The sequence below is a fragment of the Dromaius novaehollandiae genome, chromosome 1 (genome assembly GCF_036370855.1).
Source record: "Dromaius novaehollandiae isolate bDroNov1 chromosome 1, bDroNov1.hap1, whole genome shotgun sequence".
NCBI lineage: Eukaryota > Metazoa > Chordata > Aves > Casuariiformes > Dromaiidae > Dromaius > Dromaius novaehollandiae.
The window spans coordinates 145,999,776-146,014,973 of NC_088098.1; the positions used below are offsets into that span (position 1 = coordinate 145,999,776).

Here is a 15,198-nt window from a genome sequence, read left to right on the forward strand (position 1 = left end):
TTCATTTAAAACAATCTGGACCAAATAGCTGCAAATAGAAAGCAAAATCTTAGTCTAATGCCCAATCTACGCATTGAATTTGAGCTAAAAGTATTTGTCAGTTTTAGTTCAGACATCTTAAATCAGTAATTCAAAAAATATTTTAGAATTTCTATATGCATATTATTGATCTGTGGATGCTAATAGTTCTTTTCTTTTTGGCTATTTCTCCTAATGCTATGAGGCTGAAACACTATCATGTCAAAATAGGTTTCTGTAAGCTATTATTCTCTTAAGCTATATGACCTATTATGGTCATATAAGTGTTAGTACAGAAATTTTATTTCTTTAAGTAGATCTTTCTCAGAAATCAAAAGTATTCAGATCCAAAAGTTGATACTTCTTAAATAATAAGGTAACACCTATAGATTGATAGGTGCTCTATTATTGCCTTTTTTCAACCTAATAAAAGAATTAGTTGTGTTAATATGTTGCTCTTTTGAGAAGAGAAGTCAGAGGATGTTCTTTTGTCATGATAGTATTTTGCATTTCTGTATCCTGAAAAATGATGTGTTCCATTTCTAGTTCAAATCTTCTGCATCCTAAAAAGTCCCTAATGAAATTAATGTGCTCCAAATCAGCTCCTACAGAAACAGTATAATCTGTCCATTGTGCAATGGCAGCATCCTCATTTATATGAAGAATGTCACTTACAATTATGAAAAGAGTTCAGAGCTATACTATATCGATGGTAGCTGGGAGGCTGAGCCAAAAAACTGAGATCGGAAAGGGAAGAGTGAATTAACTGAGCAGTCTTAGGCTCCAGAATAAGTCTTGGGAGAGAGCTATAAGCACTCGTGTACAACATAGAATTAAATAAGTATGGTCTTTTCTTTGTTTAAGATTCTTCACAGTACAGGCTTGGAGTTTCAGCATCAGGTAGAAGAAGCCAAAGATCTAGATCAGTTGATAAAAATTCATTACAGATATCTATCTACAATCCATGATCGCTGCCTATTGAGAGAAAAGGTGGGTAAAAAAAAATGGAATATTTGATATATTGAGCAGGATAGGAACTAATTTAGTACTAATTAGGTTGTCTATTTTGCAGTTCCTGCATAGCAATACATAGGTACTCTTGAGGAAACAGTAACTTTTCCAGAGTTAACATTGAGATTCACTTCGCATTGCAAGTCTTACCTCAGTTCTATGAAAAAGAGGACAAACTGAAATTATTTACATCATGTTTTATGATTCATTTGTTTTTAAGAGATGTGGGAATTTGAACAAACTGATATTTGGAAATACAATGATTATACATTATCTGTAATAGCTCTACTATGTTGGCACTTTAGATATCTGGATAGCATTGTAGCCTTTTATCCTGAATACTCTCTGTGCTAATCTTCATCAAAATAGTCAGCCATCAAATTAATCAGAGAAGCAAGTACAGTTACAAAACACATTTTGAATTTAGAATCATGTTATACTTAGGAGGTTGTTTTTACAGATCAGATTAAATGGCATTAGCATGTTATTGCCTTGCAGTTTAATAATGAAAATGATTATGATTAACAAGGAATTGTTGACTGTTGCTCCTTTTACTTTAATTGTTTTTTTAGGTGAGCTTTGTGAAAGAAGCTATAATGAAAGTGTTAAATTTAGTATTGATGTTTGCAGATCGTTGGCAGGCTGGTTTGGGGGCTTGGAAGTAAGTATACATACCTAAAATTCTGTATTGTCATAACTTCAAAGCTCTGAGCTATGAATATGTTTCTGAGATTTTTTGTGTGCGAAACAACAGGACTTTGATGAATGTTTAATGGTAGATTCCAGAGGCTAAATAGTGGCCCTGAGGCCACCAGGCATGGACTGGCTCACATCCATGTTTTTTGGAAGTAGTTCCTTTTGGCACAGACTGGCTGTGTTTGTGCTACACAGGACTTGGACCTTGGTCTTCTGTGGCACTAGGAAATTACTGTTTTGGGGTGCTTTTCCAGTTCTAAAATATGTCTGAAATATTTGTGAAGGCTGTGTTATAGACTGCTATGGCAGTCTATATATACAGCCTGAAATTACATCTGCGGTTGCATGCTCTCAGATGTGGCAGGACAGCCAGAGTCAAGAGTTACACCTGATGTAGTCTCATCTGTATCGTCTTTTGGGAGAAGAGAAAACGGGGAAAAGTGATTGGTGTGAACTATCCAGTCTTGCTTCTCTGGTGAATTCAAGTTGGCACAGTCCAAAGTGGAGCTCAAGAGTCAGCGAATAACTAAGCAATGTGGTGATCAGGGGTCCGGTGCTTAACCTGCCTCTTGACCCCATTTTATTTAGCAGTGCAGATTTACCCCAAGGAGCTCTGAAGCAATAGGCACCAGGAATGTCTGTCTTAAGACACAGAACTAGATGGGAATAATAGTTCTTGTCACTTAAACCCACACAGTTCCTCCTGTTAACTGCTAAGTTAAAAAATTGAGAAAATCAATACTGGTAGTATTGTGATAGTGCCCAGACATTCCTGTAAAAATTGCCCTAGTTTTCTAGAGATGGTGTACACAGACATAACTGAAATAGCATTCTGGGTTGAGTTTGCAATGTACGGGGAGCTTTTTTGTCATTAAGAAGTTTTGGCCATATTCTGAAGATAACATAGTTACTAGTCTGTTAAGTGTACTTCTATTTAATTGTTTCTTAGGATGGAATCCATAGAGAAGATGGAATCTGATTTTAAAAACTGTCACATGTTTCTTGTAACTATTCTGAACAAAGCTGTCTGTCGAGGCTCTTTTCCTCATTGTAAGTATATAAGGGGTTTCATATAACTACACTTACTGGAACACAAGCCTTATAGGAATGTATTTATGTTAATCCATTTTAATGTTTGTCAGTGCATCTTAAAGAATCTCATTTTTTAAAACTGCTAAATGAGATATTCACAGACATGAAGCTTCACTTGCCTCTTAGTAAGTTAATTCCATCACTTTTTAGGGTATTTGTGCCATGCTTTTTTTTTTTTTTTTTTTATGGACAGCTGTCTACAGTTTACCTGTTTGCTTGAGGATGGGATGACTAATGTAGCCAAGAAAGTGACAAGTAGTTTTCTGAACAAATAAATGAAACTAAATTGTGCCTAGAAATTTATTAGCTTGGAGTGGTATTTTGTTTTTATAGAACTCCCTGTTCCTATAGGGCATAGAAAAGCATTCTTACTGTTGTTGGCTGACAGCTGTGATATATCACTAACATCTAGAATTTTAGTCAGAGTAAATATTATGATGTTTCAGCTGAAACTGTCCAGAGTTCTTGGCTCTCCCCTTCTGCTGGTGACTACTGCCTCAGTAGCAGAAACAGCAGAAGAGGACATGTCTGTGCTCCTACTTCCAGCCTGATGTATTAGCTTAAATTGCTAATCAATGGCACTTTGAGCTATGGTGCCAAATTCTGAATGGGGTTAGCTGGGACCTAGATGCATGTTCATCTGTTTCTGCTTTGAGAACAGTACCCAACAGGAAGTAAGGTGGACTTCTAGGAGAGGAATTATCTCAATTCACTGTTATTGGATCTACAAGAATCATCTGTGAGCATGGCTTACCACACATTAAAAAAAAAAAAATTATTATTTTTTCCATTTACTGCGATTAGTATTTCACACAAAGGAACTCAGTTCTTACCAGTTCTTTTCAGTTATCCCTTGGTTATTTCAGGCGGTGAGGGAAATGGTGAAGTGTTGTCAGAAATACTAGAGATTCGTCAAATACCTGACAGTCTTAAAACTTTAGATTTTATAATTTAAATAATAAAAGTGTGTCTTCCTTTTAAAGTACAAATTTGAGTGCCGCAATGAATTTTTTGCAGACTGATATAAATGTAAATATTAACAGTTTGTCTTTTTTTAATGATTTGGTTCACAGTGGAATCTTTAGCTTTATCACTGATGGCTGGCATGGAACAAAGTTAACACCTGAATCAATTGAATTACTAAGGAACTGAAAGCAGCATTTACTTTCCACTCTTTGTTTTCTTTTTTTAAAAAAAAAAAGCATTTTGTGCTCTGTTTTGAAATGTGCGTAACTAAGTGACACAATTTGGAGCGGTGTAAAATATGTTAATATGTAAACGATGTACAGGTGTTTAAATGCATTGTTAGTAGCTGGCTTTTTTTCTCCACGTGTATGTTTTAGCATCAAAAATCATATGCAGTGTAAAATTCATGCTGTGTAAAACAACCCGATTCAGAAATATATAAAATGTATTTCATCTTGTGAAAAGGGATTTTTTTTTCCATTATGAGTAATTGCTGGTGATTTACAGTTTCCATTAATTTTGCAGCTTTGTATAGGCCACAGGCTAGTGAAGTGGTGTGACCCAGTTCTTATTATTACCTGAAAGGCTGGTTTGAGTTTGTCTTGGCTTTTTTCCTCTAAAAAAGAATGAGAGGCTGCATTTGATTTGCTTAATTGTTCTTAAGAATTCTCTGGGAACAATTCTGACTGTTACAATAAGCTGATGTAAAAAATACAGGAATAAATTATCAAAATGGATTGTTGCAGACCATAAAATACCAATACTTTTGATGTAAAATGATCAAATGCATACTAATTTTAGTGGTAAACTCTTGTCAGTTTAAGCAGGATCAGGGACACAGTGTGTAATATATTAATTTTAACTATTGGATTGTTGACATATTTCAGAGGTTGTCAGACAAGGCTTGACCCTTCTCCTGCTTCTAACTTTCTGCAACCAAACCTTTCATCAGTGTGCGTCTAATAGGTAATTTCACGTAGAGAGGTACAGAAGAGGATATATGTTTAGAAAAGTAAATGTGGAGCTTGTTTACATGAGATGGCTTGCCCTGCCTCCTCCCCACTGAAATTCCTCTGTAATTTTGGCATCGGTACACCTGCATTAAAAAGAGAATCATAGTTCTTTTCCTCTTTATTTATTTGAATAAATAAAAGATTTGCTAATTGGCATTTTGCTGTTGTGCATGTGTTTCTGCTGAAATTTAGTTGGGAACGTACCAAAACTTTTGAAATGTTTCTGCTGTGTAAGTGGAATATCTTACTGCCAGCTCCGAGACTTTGTGGCTCACATTTTGAAACTTTTTTACAGTTGTGTACCAATAATTACTCTCTATGAAAATGAATGTTGGGATTCTCATGTGATCCAATGATCTCAGGAAGTTCTTCCAGCTTACATACTTAAAGCTTTTTCAGGAAAACAAAAAATATTTTTTAAAAAAATGTACAGCACTGGCAACTTTCTGCAATGTAGCATGTTCCTTTTTGTTTGACTGAGTGAAGGTTTTGTTTTGGAGAACATTGTATTTATATAATCTTATGCTACCACATGATGTTGTTTTCCAAACGGATGCTTTGAGTGATCGGTGGACCACTATTAACAGAAGTAATTGTACTTTGTTTACCATTACTGCTTTTCGTTGAGATTCCACATTATTTATTACATGTATGGACAGCATGTGTTCTTCATTAAATGCTTCTTGATCATTTAGTTCAAAACCAATAGTTTTAAAAGTCATACTTGTGCTATGAAGGTCAGCACTTGATTGCACTGATTCATTACTTTTTGAGTATACGTATAAATTCTGCACTATGTGCTTCTAAAAATCTAACAAGTGGTCCCCCCCCTCCCTTTTTATACAGTGTTTACCTTACCTTCAGTGAAATTACTCCTTTTTATAAACCTGCTTTGGGTAATATTAGCTAGATAGGAAAAAATCCTTTATGCTGGTGAAGCACTAATTCCTATTTAACCCCTTTACAGCTTCTGACTATTTATTTTGCTTGAAGGAACCCCATGCTAGTGAAGGAGTCTGCTGCTGTTTCACCCAAGTTCCTGCTTAGGAATTAACCTTGCTTTATGCAGAGAGACTTCTGTGTATTTTGGAGGTTGTTGATGCCTGCGTGCTGGTTCTCAGCCAACCTCCAATATTCGTTTGCTCTTCCGTGGTCACAAAAGCAGAATGGAAAATCTGGCTCTGGCAATGTTGGCTGATTCTAGTCACGAACATCCTTGATGCTTAGCTTTTTGTGGGGCAGTAAGACTCAGCTGCTGAATATCTTTGATTCTATCTTATGGCCTGCCTCCCTCCCTCCCTCCTTCCTTGAAACCTCAGAAGAATAAATCCTTTATTTTGCTGTGTATCCCCTGTGATGCCACCAAGACTTTTTCACCAGCTCCCTGACATCAGTTAAAATGACCATTTCCCTAGTCAGAAAAAAGAGGATTTTGGTTTGGAGTATTTTAGCTATTCGTTCACTCAAACTTCTGTGTAGCGTTTTCTGATTTCTTCATAGAGCAGTGTCATTGCTTGGATTCTGTCCTGTGTCTATGATTTCCTGACATTTTTTTACCGTGTTTTTAAATTCCTGTTTTTATCAGTTATCGCTGAGTTTACTTGAGTCTTGACTTTGGGACCGTCTCCTCTTTGATGGAAGAGACCTAATGTTTGCGTGCACTTTTCTCATACTCCTGGGATTTCAAACAAGCAATTTTGTAGATGTTAGAAAAAAACAGGTATGATTTATTGCATGTGTTATTAGATTTAAGTGGGCTCTGTCATAGTCTTTGTTTCCTAACTGATCAAGTCTAGCTAAAGGAAAGCTTAAAATACCCAGCAAAACATGTTAAAACTGAGCATTCTAAGCTTTTAAGAGGTATGGTCTAATTTGAAACTATGTTTAAAAGAAATCCAGTAGGTGGCAGATTTTTAAAATTTCCTGAGAATTTTTTTTTTGATTAGTCGATCTCTTTCTGAGCTCATGGCTGTTGCTTTCATAAATATTGACTGGCCTTTTGATATTAAATGAGAAAAAGTATGTCCTTTGACCCAAATGCTAGATCTAGATGCTAGATCTAGAAAGTATAAAATAAGAAACAATTATTTATATTTTATAGTTTAAAAAAATCATTCTTTGAATGATTATGGGGAGAAAGATTTTGATGAATTATTGGAGGAAATGTAAGATAATCAGGTTTATAGTCATATATAGATTATTCTTATCCTAGAAGACTTGAAAACAGATGGAGAAAAAACTGTTTAGATCCTGCTCTCAGCCAGATTATCCTACTTTATGCTAAGGCACAAAAAGGCCTGCATGGGATTTTGAAAAATGAGAAAAAAGTATTTGAAATTATGTACAGGGGAGAAGTGAACGTTTTTATAAAGCAGCACTGATACGGGTGGAAGAGCAAGCACAGATTTGGGTACTTAAAAGTAAGGACTTGGTTAGATGGTATTAGAAAAGCTTATAGTATTCAAGGTATGATATTATATCTGTTCTAAAATTATTTGGGAAAGAACATACTGCGTTATTGGGTGCTGTCATGGTTCCATCTAGATACCATCTTCGTATTTATTTGCCTGCTTTAACTCTGGGTTCATTCTGTCATAAAAGTCCCAAGATAAAGCCCCTTCTCTATCTGGTTCAGTCTTTTTATCTTCTCTTCTTTGTTCTCCTTTCTTTCCTGTAAACTTGTATCATCTCTGGGCCATACTTTATCAAAGCTTTCATAAATTCCCTAGTTCTTTAGCTTTCATAATCTCAAATTAACCACTAGGTCACCTTCTATCTAACTAATGTCCTTGAGGACCTTTGCTTGTGTCAAGCTATTGATACAATCAAGAAATATAAAAAGTAGTTATTGATTGTATGTTTTCCATAGTAGCATGGATTAAAGCTAGCATCTCCAGATCGCAGGCTGATTAAAAATAATAAAAATCCTCCCCCAGCTGCTTTTCAATCTTAAAAGACTTAGAGATTTACAAGTTTTCCAGCTTTCATCCTATATTCTTTGGCACACTTGCCAAAAAAAAAAAAAAAAAAGAAAATCCCATCCCCCCCACCCCCAAAATAAACAAAAAAACCCTTCCCTCATTGATAAATTCACGTTTATTGGATTATGCAGTGGCTCGTTGCTGCACTGCATTTATTGCTGGAAAAGCTGTACAAAACCACAGGTCATGGGGCTAGATAACTAATATAACTAATAGATTAGAGGGGCAGGGCTGGGGTGAAGATAAGGATAGTGTAAGGAGGGAGGTCAGCCCAGATGAGGCCAAGTGAGGGGTTACATTTGAACTGCTGCTTGGATGTTGGAACATGTGACCCTGAAACACAACAAAAGTATTTGTGCATTAAAGCTAGTAAGGATGATAAAAGATGTATGTATTGATGCTGTTAATTCTGCTTCCTGACACTGCGAAGTCAGAAGAACGTAGCTCTTTGAGGCAAGGCAAGCTATATGTTGCAGTGCTAAATCCCTAATAGAGTGCTGTCTGCCTTGATAATGACTTGTATAGAATAAAGAATGCTTTTAAAGATTGTACAGAAATCTGATACAGTTTTAATAATGAGTTGCATAACAAACACGCCTTCTGTACAGATTTCTTACATGATCAAAATGCATGTAATTTCTGATAAGAGTCAAGGAGGGATTTATAATCATTCATGCCTGTCAGGGAAGTTGGTGGATGGACTCTGGTGTGGTTGTCAGCTCAGCATGTAGCGTTCTTGGAAAGTGGAGCAGGGGGACATGGGCCTATCATACAGACAGAGGGAGTTAAAGCCTTTAGAGCTGGCAAGGAGCAACAGAAGGTATTGAACAGGAGGATGGTATTTTTGTCTAGCATTGGAAAGCAGAACTAGGAAACTCATATCCATTTGAAATGGTGGCATTCAGCACCAGGAAGGAAATCAAAAGATAGCGGCACATCTCATCATGTGCTGATGGCTATTTTCAAATGTGCAACATGCTTTTATTGGCAACTGTGCTACTAGTGACATATTTGCTCTCAGGGGCAGAAAATTTTTTTTTTGGTGGGATTAGAGATAGATGTGGATGACCAGATCAGTTTTTATTTTCGTAAGGCCTTGTGCATCAGAAAGCTCTTGGCTGTAGTCTGTTGTTGGAAGGAGTTACTAATATTCATCATAAGCTGGCCAGGCTTCCTGCCATGGGCAGATTTTCATTTTCTGAGCAGTCTGCTCATTGAGACCTCTTTGAGACAGATGTTGCTTGTTACTTGGTCTCTTCTGCTTAAGCTCTCTGCATACTGTGCCATGTACACATGTTTTTCTCTTCCTGAGAGCTGCAACAAGTTTTGTTGTATGTAGTGTGGGAATGTATAATGTTTTTGTGGTCGTCTTGTGCTTTAAACTATTAGCCACATATGATACAAAATGAAGTCTGTGCTGACTAATTCTGCCAAAATCCTGTCCAGCCCTTCAGAGCATGGACAGGTGGTTGACATGTTGCCAGAGGTGTGGTTTCCGTTTTTAACTAATTTATAGACAATTACCTATTTTCTTTGTTTGCAGCATTGCATGGTTTCCAATTCTTGGGCTCACTGGAGCCATTGCTGATCATGGCTTCATGAATGCCTTTCTGAATTGGATCATGGCAGTTTCCTGTGTCGTCTTACCTCCTTTATGAGGATGGAAAGATCTCTGTTGAATTAACAGGTAAAGAATGTGTAGATAAGCTATTAAGCTTCTCTGAGTGGAAAGATGTGAAACCAGGCAGTACATAAGCAGACAGCTAGTGGCAGGACCTTAAGACTCCTATGGAAGCTTTTCTTTCATAGACTTTGGATAAATACTGTAAAGCTCAGATAAAGAAATCAAAATGTAATGAAAACAGCAGGAATTCAGGAAACAGTCTTGTGGTTGTCTGTATCTATCATAGTGCCCTGAACAGGGGCTTTACCTAATCAACAAAGAATTGGACCAAGCTTGATACCACCATATCATCTGCTGTTCAGCTGGTTTAGGTGTAGGGTACACAAATTGTCAACAGCATGATACATTAGTGCTGTAACTGACAGATGTGGGCTCAAATACCAGGTTGAAATAAATATTTTATCACCCAGAAAGGGCTGTTGAGTTTCTAATTCTAGCTGTTGGCCCCATAAAAACCACAGCTGTCTTCCAGTGGATAGAAGGTCAGTTAGTGACTTGATCAGGTAGGTACAGTTATAGTTATATCTCTGTAACTATAACTAGGCCCAGAAGAGGCCCACATTCAATGTAGCAAGAGTGAATAAGAGCATTCAAAGTCAGGCCTAGAAGAAAGAAAATGTAATAGCAGAAGTGGGTCAAGGAGACCTCTATATCTTTGCTCCTTTAATCCAGTACTGTCATCCCAGTATTTAAATTGCACAAAAGTGGAGTGAGCAGGGAGTTGTGAGGCATTTCAGAACTGAGTCTGGCAGCTGAAATGCTTTGAAGGCTCTTTCCAAATTAATTCTGACAAGCATGCCTTACTGTTACGGGAGAACATACACATCCGTTCTTGTGATGTGATTGTCCTTCAATTCCAATACCAAACAACAGAAAAGTGATGCAAGTCTTGACTAGCTGCTTAATTATTATCAGTATTTTTATTCTGACCTTATGGGTAGCTACAAACTTGAGTACAGGATTGTCAGTAAAAGGCAGGTTGCCCCAGTAGTGGGCAGTAGCTCCTACGCCCTCTCCGTTCCTTTAGAGGGAACATGGCGAGACCCTGGGGCATCAGGCAGTCGTAGGAGAAGTTGTTATTAGGGCAGTGTGGTGCTGCTTGGCAGGGTCTGACGTTTTTGCAAAGCAGCACTCCAGGCACCAGATGACTTTTTGCAAGCATGGGGGCTCCAGTGGCAGTCTTGCACAGGAGCACTAAGAAGAAACACCCCTGTGGGGACAAGCTGCCATTGATCAGATTTTCTAGCTCTGATTGGAGCAGCTCCCTGTCCAGGCCTTGCAGAAATTGAGTGTGCTTCAAGCCTCCCTTGGGGCTCTGTTGTGGCATGGTAACTGAGGCCTTGCTGCTGATTTAGGCCAAGTGGTTGCATTAAGATAAAGCCGCTGTGAGTATGCACTAATCAAGCACAAGCAAACATGCACAACCCTATCTTACAAAGGTGAGTTATTCTTCATGAGTTACTCTTCACTTTAGTGACCTGATTGCCTCAAGTGCCATTTGTGGAAGAGAGCATAAGCAGGATTGCACTGAACAGTGTCAGCTGTCATTTTAGAAACTTGAAGGATCCAGCTGTGGTAGTCTTTTATAGTTTTTGCTTGACCTGGATTTAGAGGCTAAGATGATAAGGAACTGTGATGGATGAAATTCATTCATTCGGTATATGTACTCAAAATACATTATGTATGTGCACAAGCAGTCAGAGAAGAATAACCAACCACATCCTAGAAGCTAAACTGTTTCATATACCAATGGACTAAATTGCAGCACTGTAAAAAATATGACTGTGAAGGTTTGTCATCAACATCATGAGACAGTAACAACAGCATTTTGAAATGGTGTATGATTTCTCCCCAAGCTGTTGAAATTCTTGATGTTGTGGAATGGGTGGAATAGACTGATAAAACAGTACTTCAAGTCATGAGAATTAGTGGGTTTAGCAACTTATTCCCACTTCCCAAAGGCTTTCTTGTAGATGCTATTAAAAAAAGGCTATTTAAGGAAATTTAATACAGTGGAAATTTGTTTGAAAAAAACAATAGAGCAAGGAAAGGAATAATTATTCTGTTCTCAGCACAAAAAGCATTAATAGCACAGTGTCTCACCAGCAGCTGTTGAAAACAGAGATGACAAAATTGCTTGCTATAGCAAAATTATGCAGGTTGCTAATGAGCAAGGGAGGATTTTCAGAAGCAGATAAATGTGAATGTAGATGTGAATTAAAGTAGTGAAATACAAAGCAGGCTTTGAGGAAGCTTCCAAACAATTCTATTTTTTCCATGCTCTGAATTGACTGTAATCCCTAGATGATGTAGTAGATGTGTATTCTGTCTACGGTAGAATAGTGGATAGAAAGACCAGTTTCGGTGACAAACTTAACTGAAAAAGTTGTTTCTTTTTGTGGTACGGCGTCAAGTAGATGAATCTTAATTTAAGAAATAGACCAAAAATAGAGTGTGAAATAAAAGGAAAATGTGAGAAGGGTAAGTACATTTTAAAATAGACGAGCATGTACATGACACTGCTTTTCAGAAAAATTAAATTTGGAGGTTGTTGAGAGTGAGATTAGCCTTTTTGTTTTTCTGTTTTTAGTTTCAATTAACAATGGCATTTCAGCTATGAAAAAGGCATACATGAGCACCATCTAGAGGTAATATTTTAAAGGGTTTTCTATCGAATCCCTTTTGGTTAAGATTAGACTCGGCTCCTTTATGCTGGGACTCATTCTCTCGCGGTCCTGCCAAACCCGTGAAGGGAGCACATGTTAGGTGCGACGCCGAAAGCACCGGTGCGCGGGCTTCGCACACAGCACCACCATCCCCGGGATGTCCCTGGGCCCTGTACCGCACTGGGCCAACCGCGCGGGGCTGGGTCATTCTGCAGAACGATCGATTTGCTCTGGCTTATGTGCAGCTATGAGGAGTCACCGTGTGCTTATATCTGTATTTATACCTCACATCTCCCGAACGGCATTATGGCAAGGGAAAAAAGGGAAAGGAGCGAGAAAGGGAAACGTCTCCGCGGCAGCTGAGGGGCCCCGGCGGCCGCCGTGCACCTCCAGCCCCGAAGGCGCGGCGCAGGCCGGGGAGGCGGTGGCGGCGGGAGGCGGGGCCCGGCCGGGGAGGGCGCTAGCCGGGGGCGGCAGGTTTGGGATGGGGCGACGGGAGGAGGAGCTGGAGCGGCAGGAAGGGTGTTTCCCTGCGCAGTTCCCAGTCGAAGTGACTCAGACAGGAAACTCCGAGCCAGGCGCGGCCCAGGGAGAGGAGCCGCCGGGCCGACGCGACCCCCCGGCGGCGGCGCCGAGCCGAGCCCCTCCTCGGCGGGCAGCCCTCCCGGCGCGGCGCTCCCGGGAGCCGCCGGCCAGCGGGTGAGCGGCGCTTCCCCCGGCTCGGGGCGGCGCGGGGGCTGCGGGCCCGCCGGCGGGGCGGGGGGGAGGAGCGGCGCCTCCGCGGCTGCGGGCGCTGCTTCACCCCCGGCGCGGCCCGTGCGCGGTTACCCGCCGCGGGGCGCAGGCCGCGTCGCGGGCGGGCCCGGGGGCTGCGCGCGCCGCGCCGGCCGGCCGCCCTGTCCCGCCCGCTCGCAGGCACCGGGTCTGCGGGTGGGCTCTGGTTCGGTATTGTTGCCTGCCCGCGTTTGTTTGTTTTTGGTTTTATTTTTAATCCCATCATCTGAGTGGTGGTGGCTCCGAAGCTGTTAGGTGCCTCTTTAAATGTAGCAGAAATATTTCCTGTGCTCTAGATGCTGAAATTGGTAAATTTGTGCTGCTAGCTGCCTTGTATAGCACATTCGGCTATATATATGTATAGGAGCAGTTTGCTGCTGGCAGGCCCCTGGCAGGGTCCAGGGGAGAAGGTGCGGTGCTGCCCTCTCCGGTACCTGCAAACCTGTGTTTGGCAACGGGCAGGCATGCTGCCTCTTCGGGGATAGGCCAAAAAGTGTACAGATCCTCACAGAGAATTACTTGAAAGTGGTTTGAAGTCAGTTCCTTGTGTGGGGTTTTAGTTGTCCTCGCTCAATGGAGTCCATATGTTTTGTTTGCAACACAGGGATTGTTAGAGCTTTGCTCCCCATTATTGTCTGGTGTTCAGTAGCAGATTATGTGGAAAACAATAAGTAAGAATCCAAGTGCAAATTCATCCTACTTTTCAGCTGAGGGAGATGACTGAGCATCTGTCTAAATAACCAGAGTAGGACTTTTGAGGCAGTTGAGTAGCCTCTAATTAAAATAATTACTTTTTAGCGAGAATAGCAACGTAAGTACGTAATTCCCTGGTAGGCATTCTGATAACCATGTAGCTTTTATATATGCCTATGATGAGCAAATAGATTAATGCCGAAATGGATTTCATGTATTTCTCTAGTTCATCAGGAAGGCTCTTAATAGTTTCTACCTTTCTAGCTCTCATTGCCTTAATTTTTATTCCTGCACCATTTGATGATAGGTTTGAGTAGTGTTTAGGCATGTAAATTGTTATTTGTGTCGGGGAAACGTATTACAAGGAAGCAGTCCTCGTGGAATGTAGTGGATCTGCCTGAAGTGGTTGCTGAAGCGCTTATGTTGGAGGAGAGAGGAAAGGTGTCTAGAAGAATTTGTCCTTAATTAGCAGATCAAACAACACTTTCCTATAAACTGTGGGAGACGTAAAGTTCAGGTTCTCTAATGAGCATCTCTGGTCCTTATTGCGTTTCATTTACTTATTCGCCAAAGCTTTGTTACAATAAACTTACTGAAAACTTAGGCATACAGCGTCATTGGTTAGTATGTTTTTCATATGGGAACTTCTGATAATACTGTGACATAATTTCACAGTCTTTGGTTTATGTTTATATTAATTACATATTTACAAACTGCTCTATGCTCAGGCTGAGTATCTCTGAGCTATAGGCTTGAACCTGTGTTGTTAGTCCTCACAGCAGTGTCCTGTCTGGTTCTTGGATTTATCTAACTCCTACTTTTGCCCTTTTAAAAAACTATTTTTGTTTTTTTAAGCACAGAGTTCTTCCTGACTTTATATAAAAGGCTCTTTAAGCATTCTCAACTAACTTGCCTGTGTGTGAAGTCTAGCTGGTATAGGCAGCCATTATTTCCCTAGTTGCCTGGAAGAAGGAGGTATTTGGAAACAGCATTTGGAAAAGTTGTGGTACAGTTGGAAGGCTTAATTGCAGTATCATTAAAGCTCACTCATCTTGTCTGGTAAGAAATTTACAGTAATGTTTCTCTGTAAAAGCAACTTGGATTTTTTTTTCCTGTAAGGACAGTGATGTGGTTGATAGAATATCTCAGTTGTACTTCGTGGTTTTTAGATTGTTAGACCTAAATTGTTATTGGCATTACTGTTATTTAGAAGGAAGAAAAAGCCCAGAATCTTAAGAAAAATGGACAGAACTCCTGTGCTGAAGATTAGTAAGACCTCGTGCATTTTGTTCACTGACCTTGGGTTTGGCCAATTACTGCTAAGGGTCATGATCACGAGAGAGAGTAGAGAAGTAGTGTTTGATGTGTTCAGTAGAGTTAACATAAAATTTCTGAGGTTTAAATATTGCAGTATCTACTAAGAGGAGCTGAACTACATAAATTGCAAAAAGCTGTACTAAAAGAAAATGAATGTTCTGTAAACCAAACTTTTCATTTCTTAACCCTTGACTGTTTGACTTTACAAAAATTTTTCATTCTTTAATGTACTTATGTATGTGTAATATCAAAAGCATTCATAACAAAATTCTTTTTCTTCTTTCTTT

The 15,198-nt window shown here is 39.6% G+C and overlaps 2 protein-coding genes across 6 annotated transcripts in view; both read left to right on the forward strand.

The window, feature by feature from the left end:
• The window catches only part of TUBGCP5 (tubulin gamma complex component 5), a 30,393-nt gene extending 20,948 nt beyond the window's left edge, over positions 1-9,445 (forward strand). For 3 of the 4 annotated variants that reach the window (XM_026103169.2, XM_026103170.2, XM_026103171.2), the window contains 4 exons: positions 883-1,008; positions 1,602-1,690; positions 2,675-2,775; positions 3,891-4,952. In XM_026103169.2, coding sequence (XP_025958954.1) covers positions 883-1,008; positions 1,602-1,690; positions 2,675-2,775; positions 3,891-3,937 — 363 coding nt within the window. In that variant the 3' untranslated portion in view covers positions 3,938-4,952. Of the gene's footprint in view, positions 1-882; positions 1,009-1,601; positions 1,691-2,674; positions 2,776-3,890; positions 4,953-6,381; positions 6,517-9,320 lie in introns of those variants that run through there. The other variant, XR_003259619.2, reaches the window with a different exon arrangement.
• Positions 9,446-12,596: 3,151 nt separating this feature from the next.
• CYFIP1 (cytoplasmic FMR1 interacting protein 1) overlaps positions 12,597-15,198 on the forward strand; it is an 82,751-nt gene continuing 80,149 nt past the window's right edge. For both annotated transcript variants that reach the window (XM_064501709.1, XM_064501707.1), the window contains exon 1: positions 12,597-12,826. In XM_064501709.1, the coding sequence (XP_064357779.1) occupies positions 12,612-12,826 (215 nt within the window). In that variant the 5' untranslated portion in view covers positions 12,597-12,611. The remainder of the gene's footprint in view (positions 12,827-15,198) is intronic.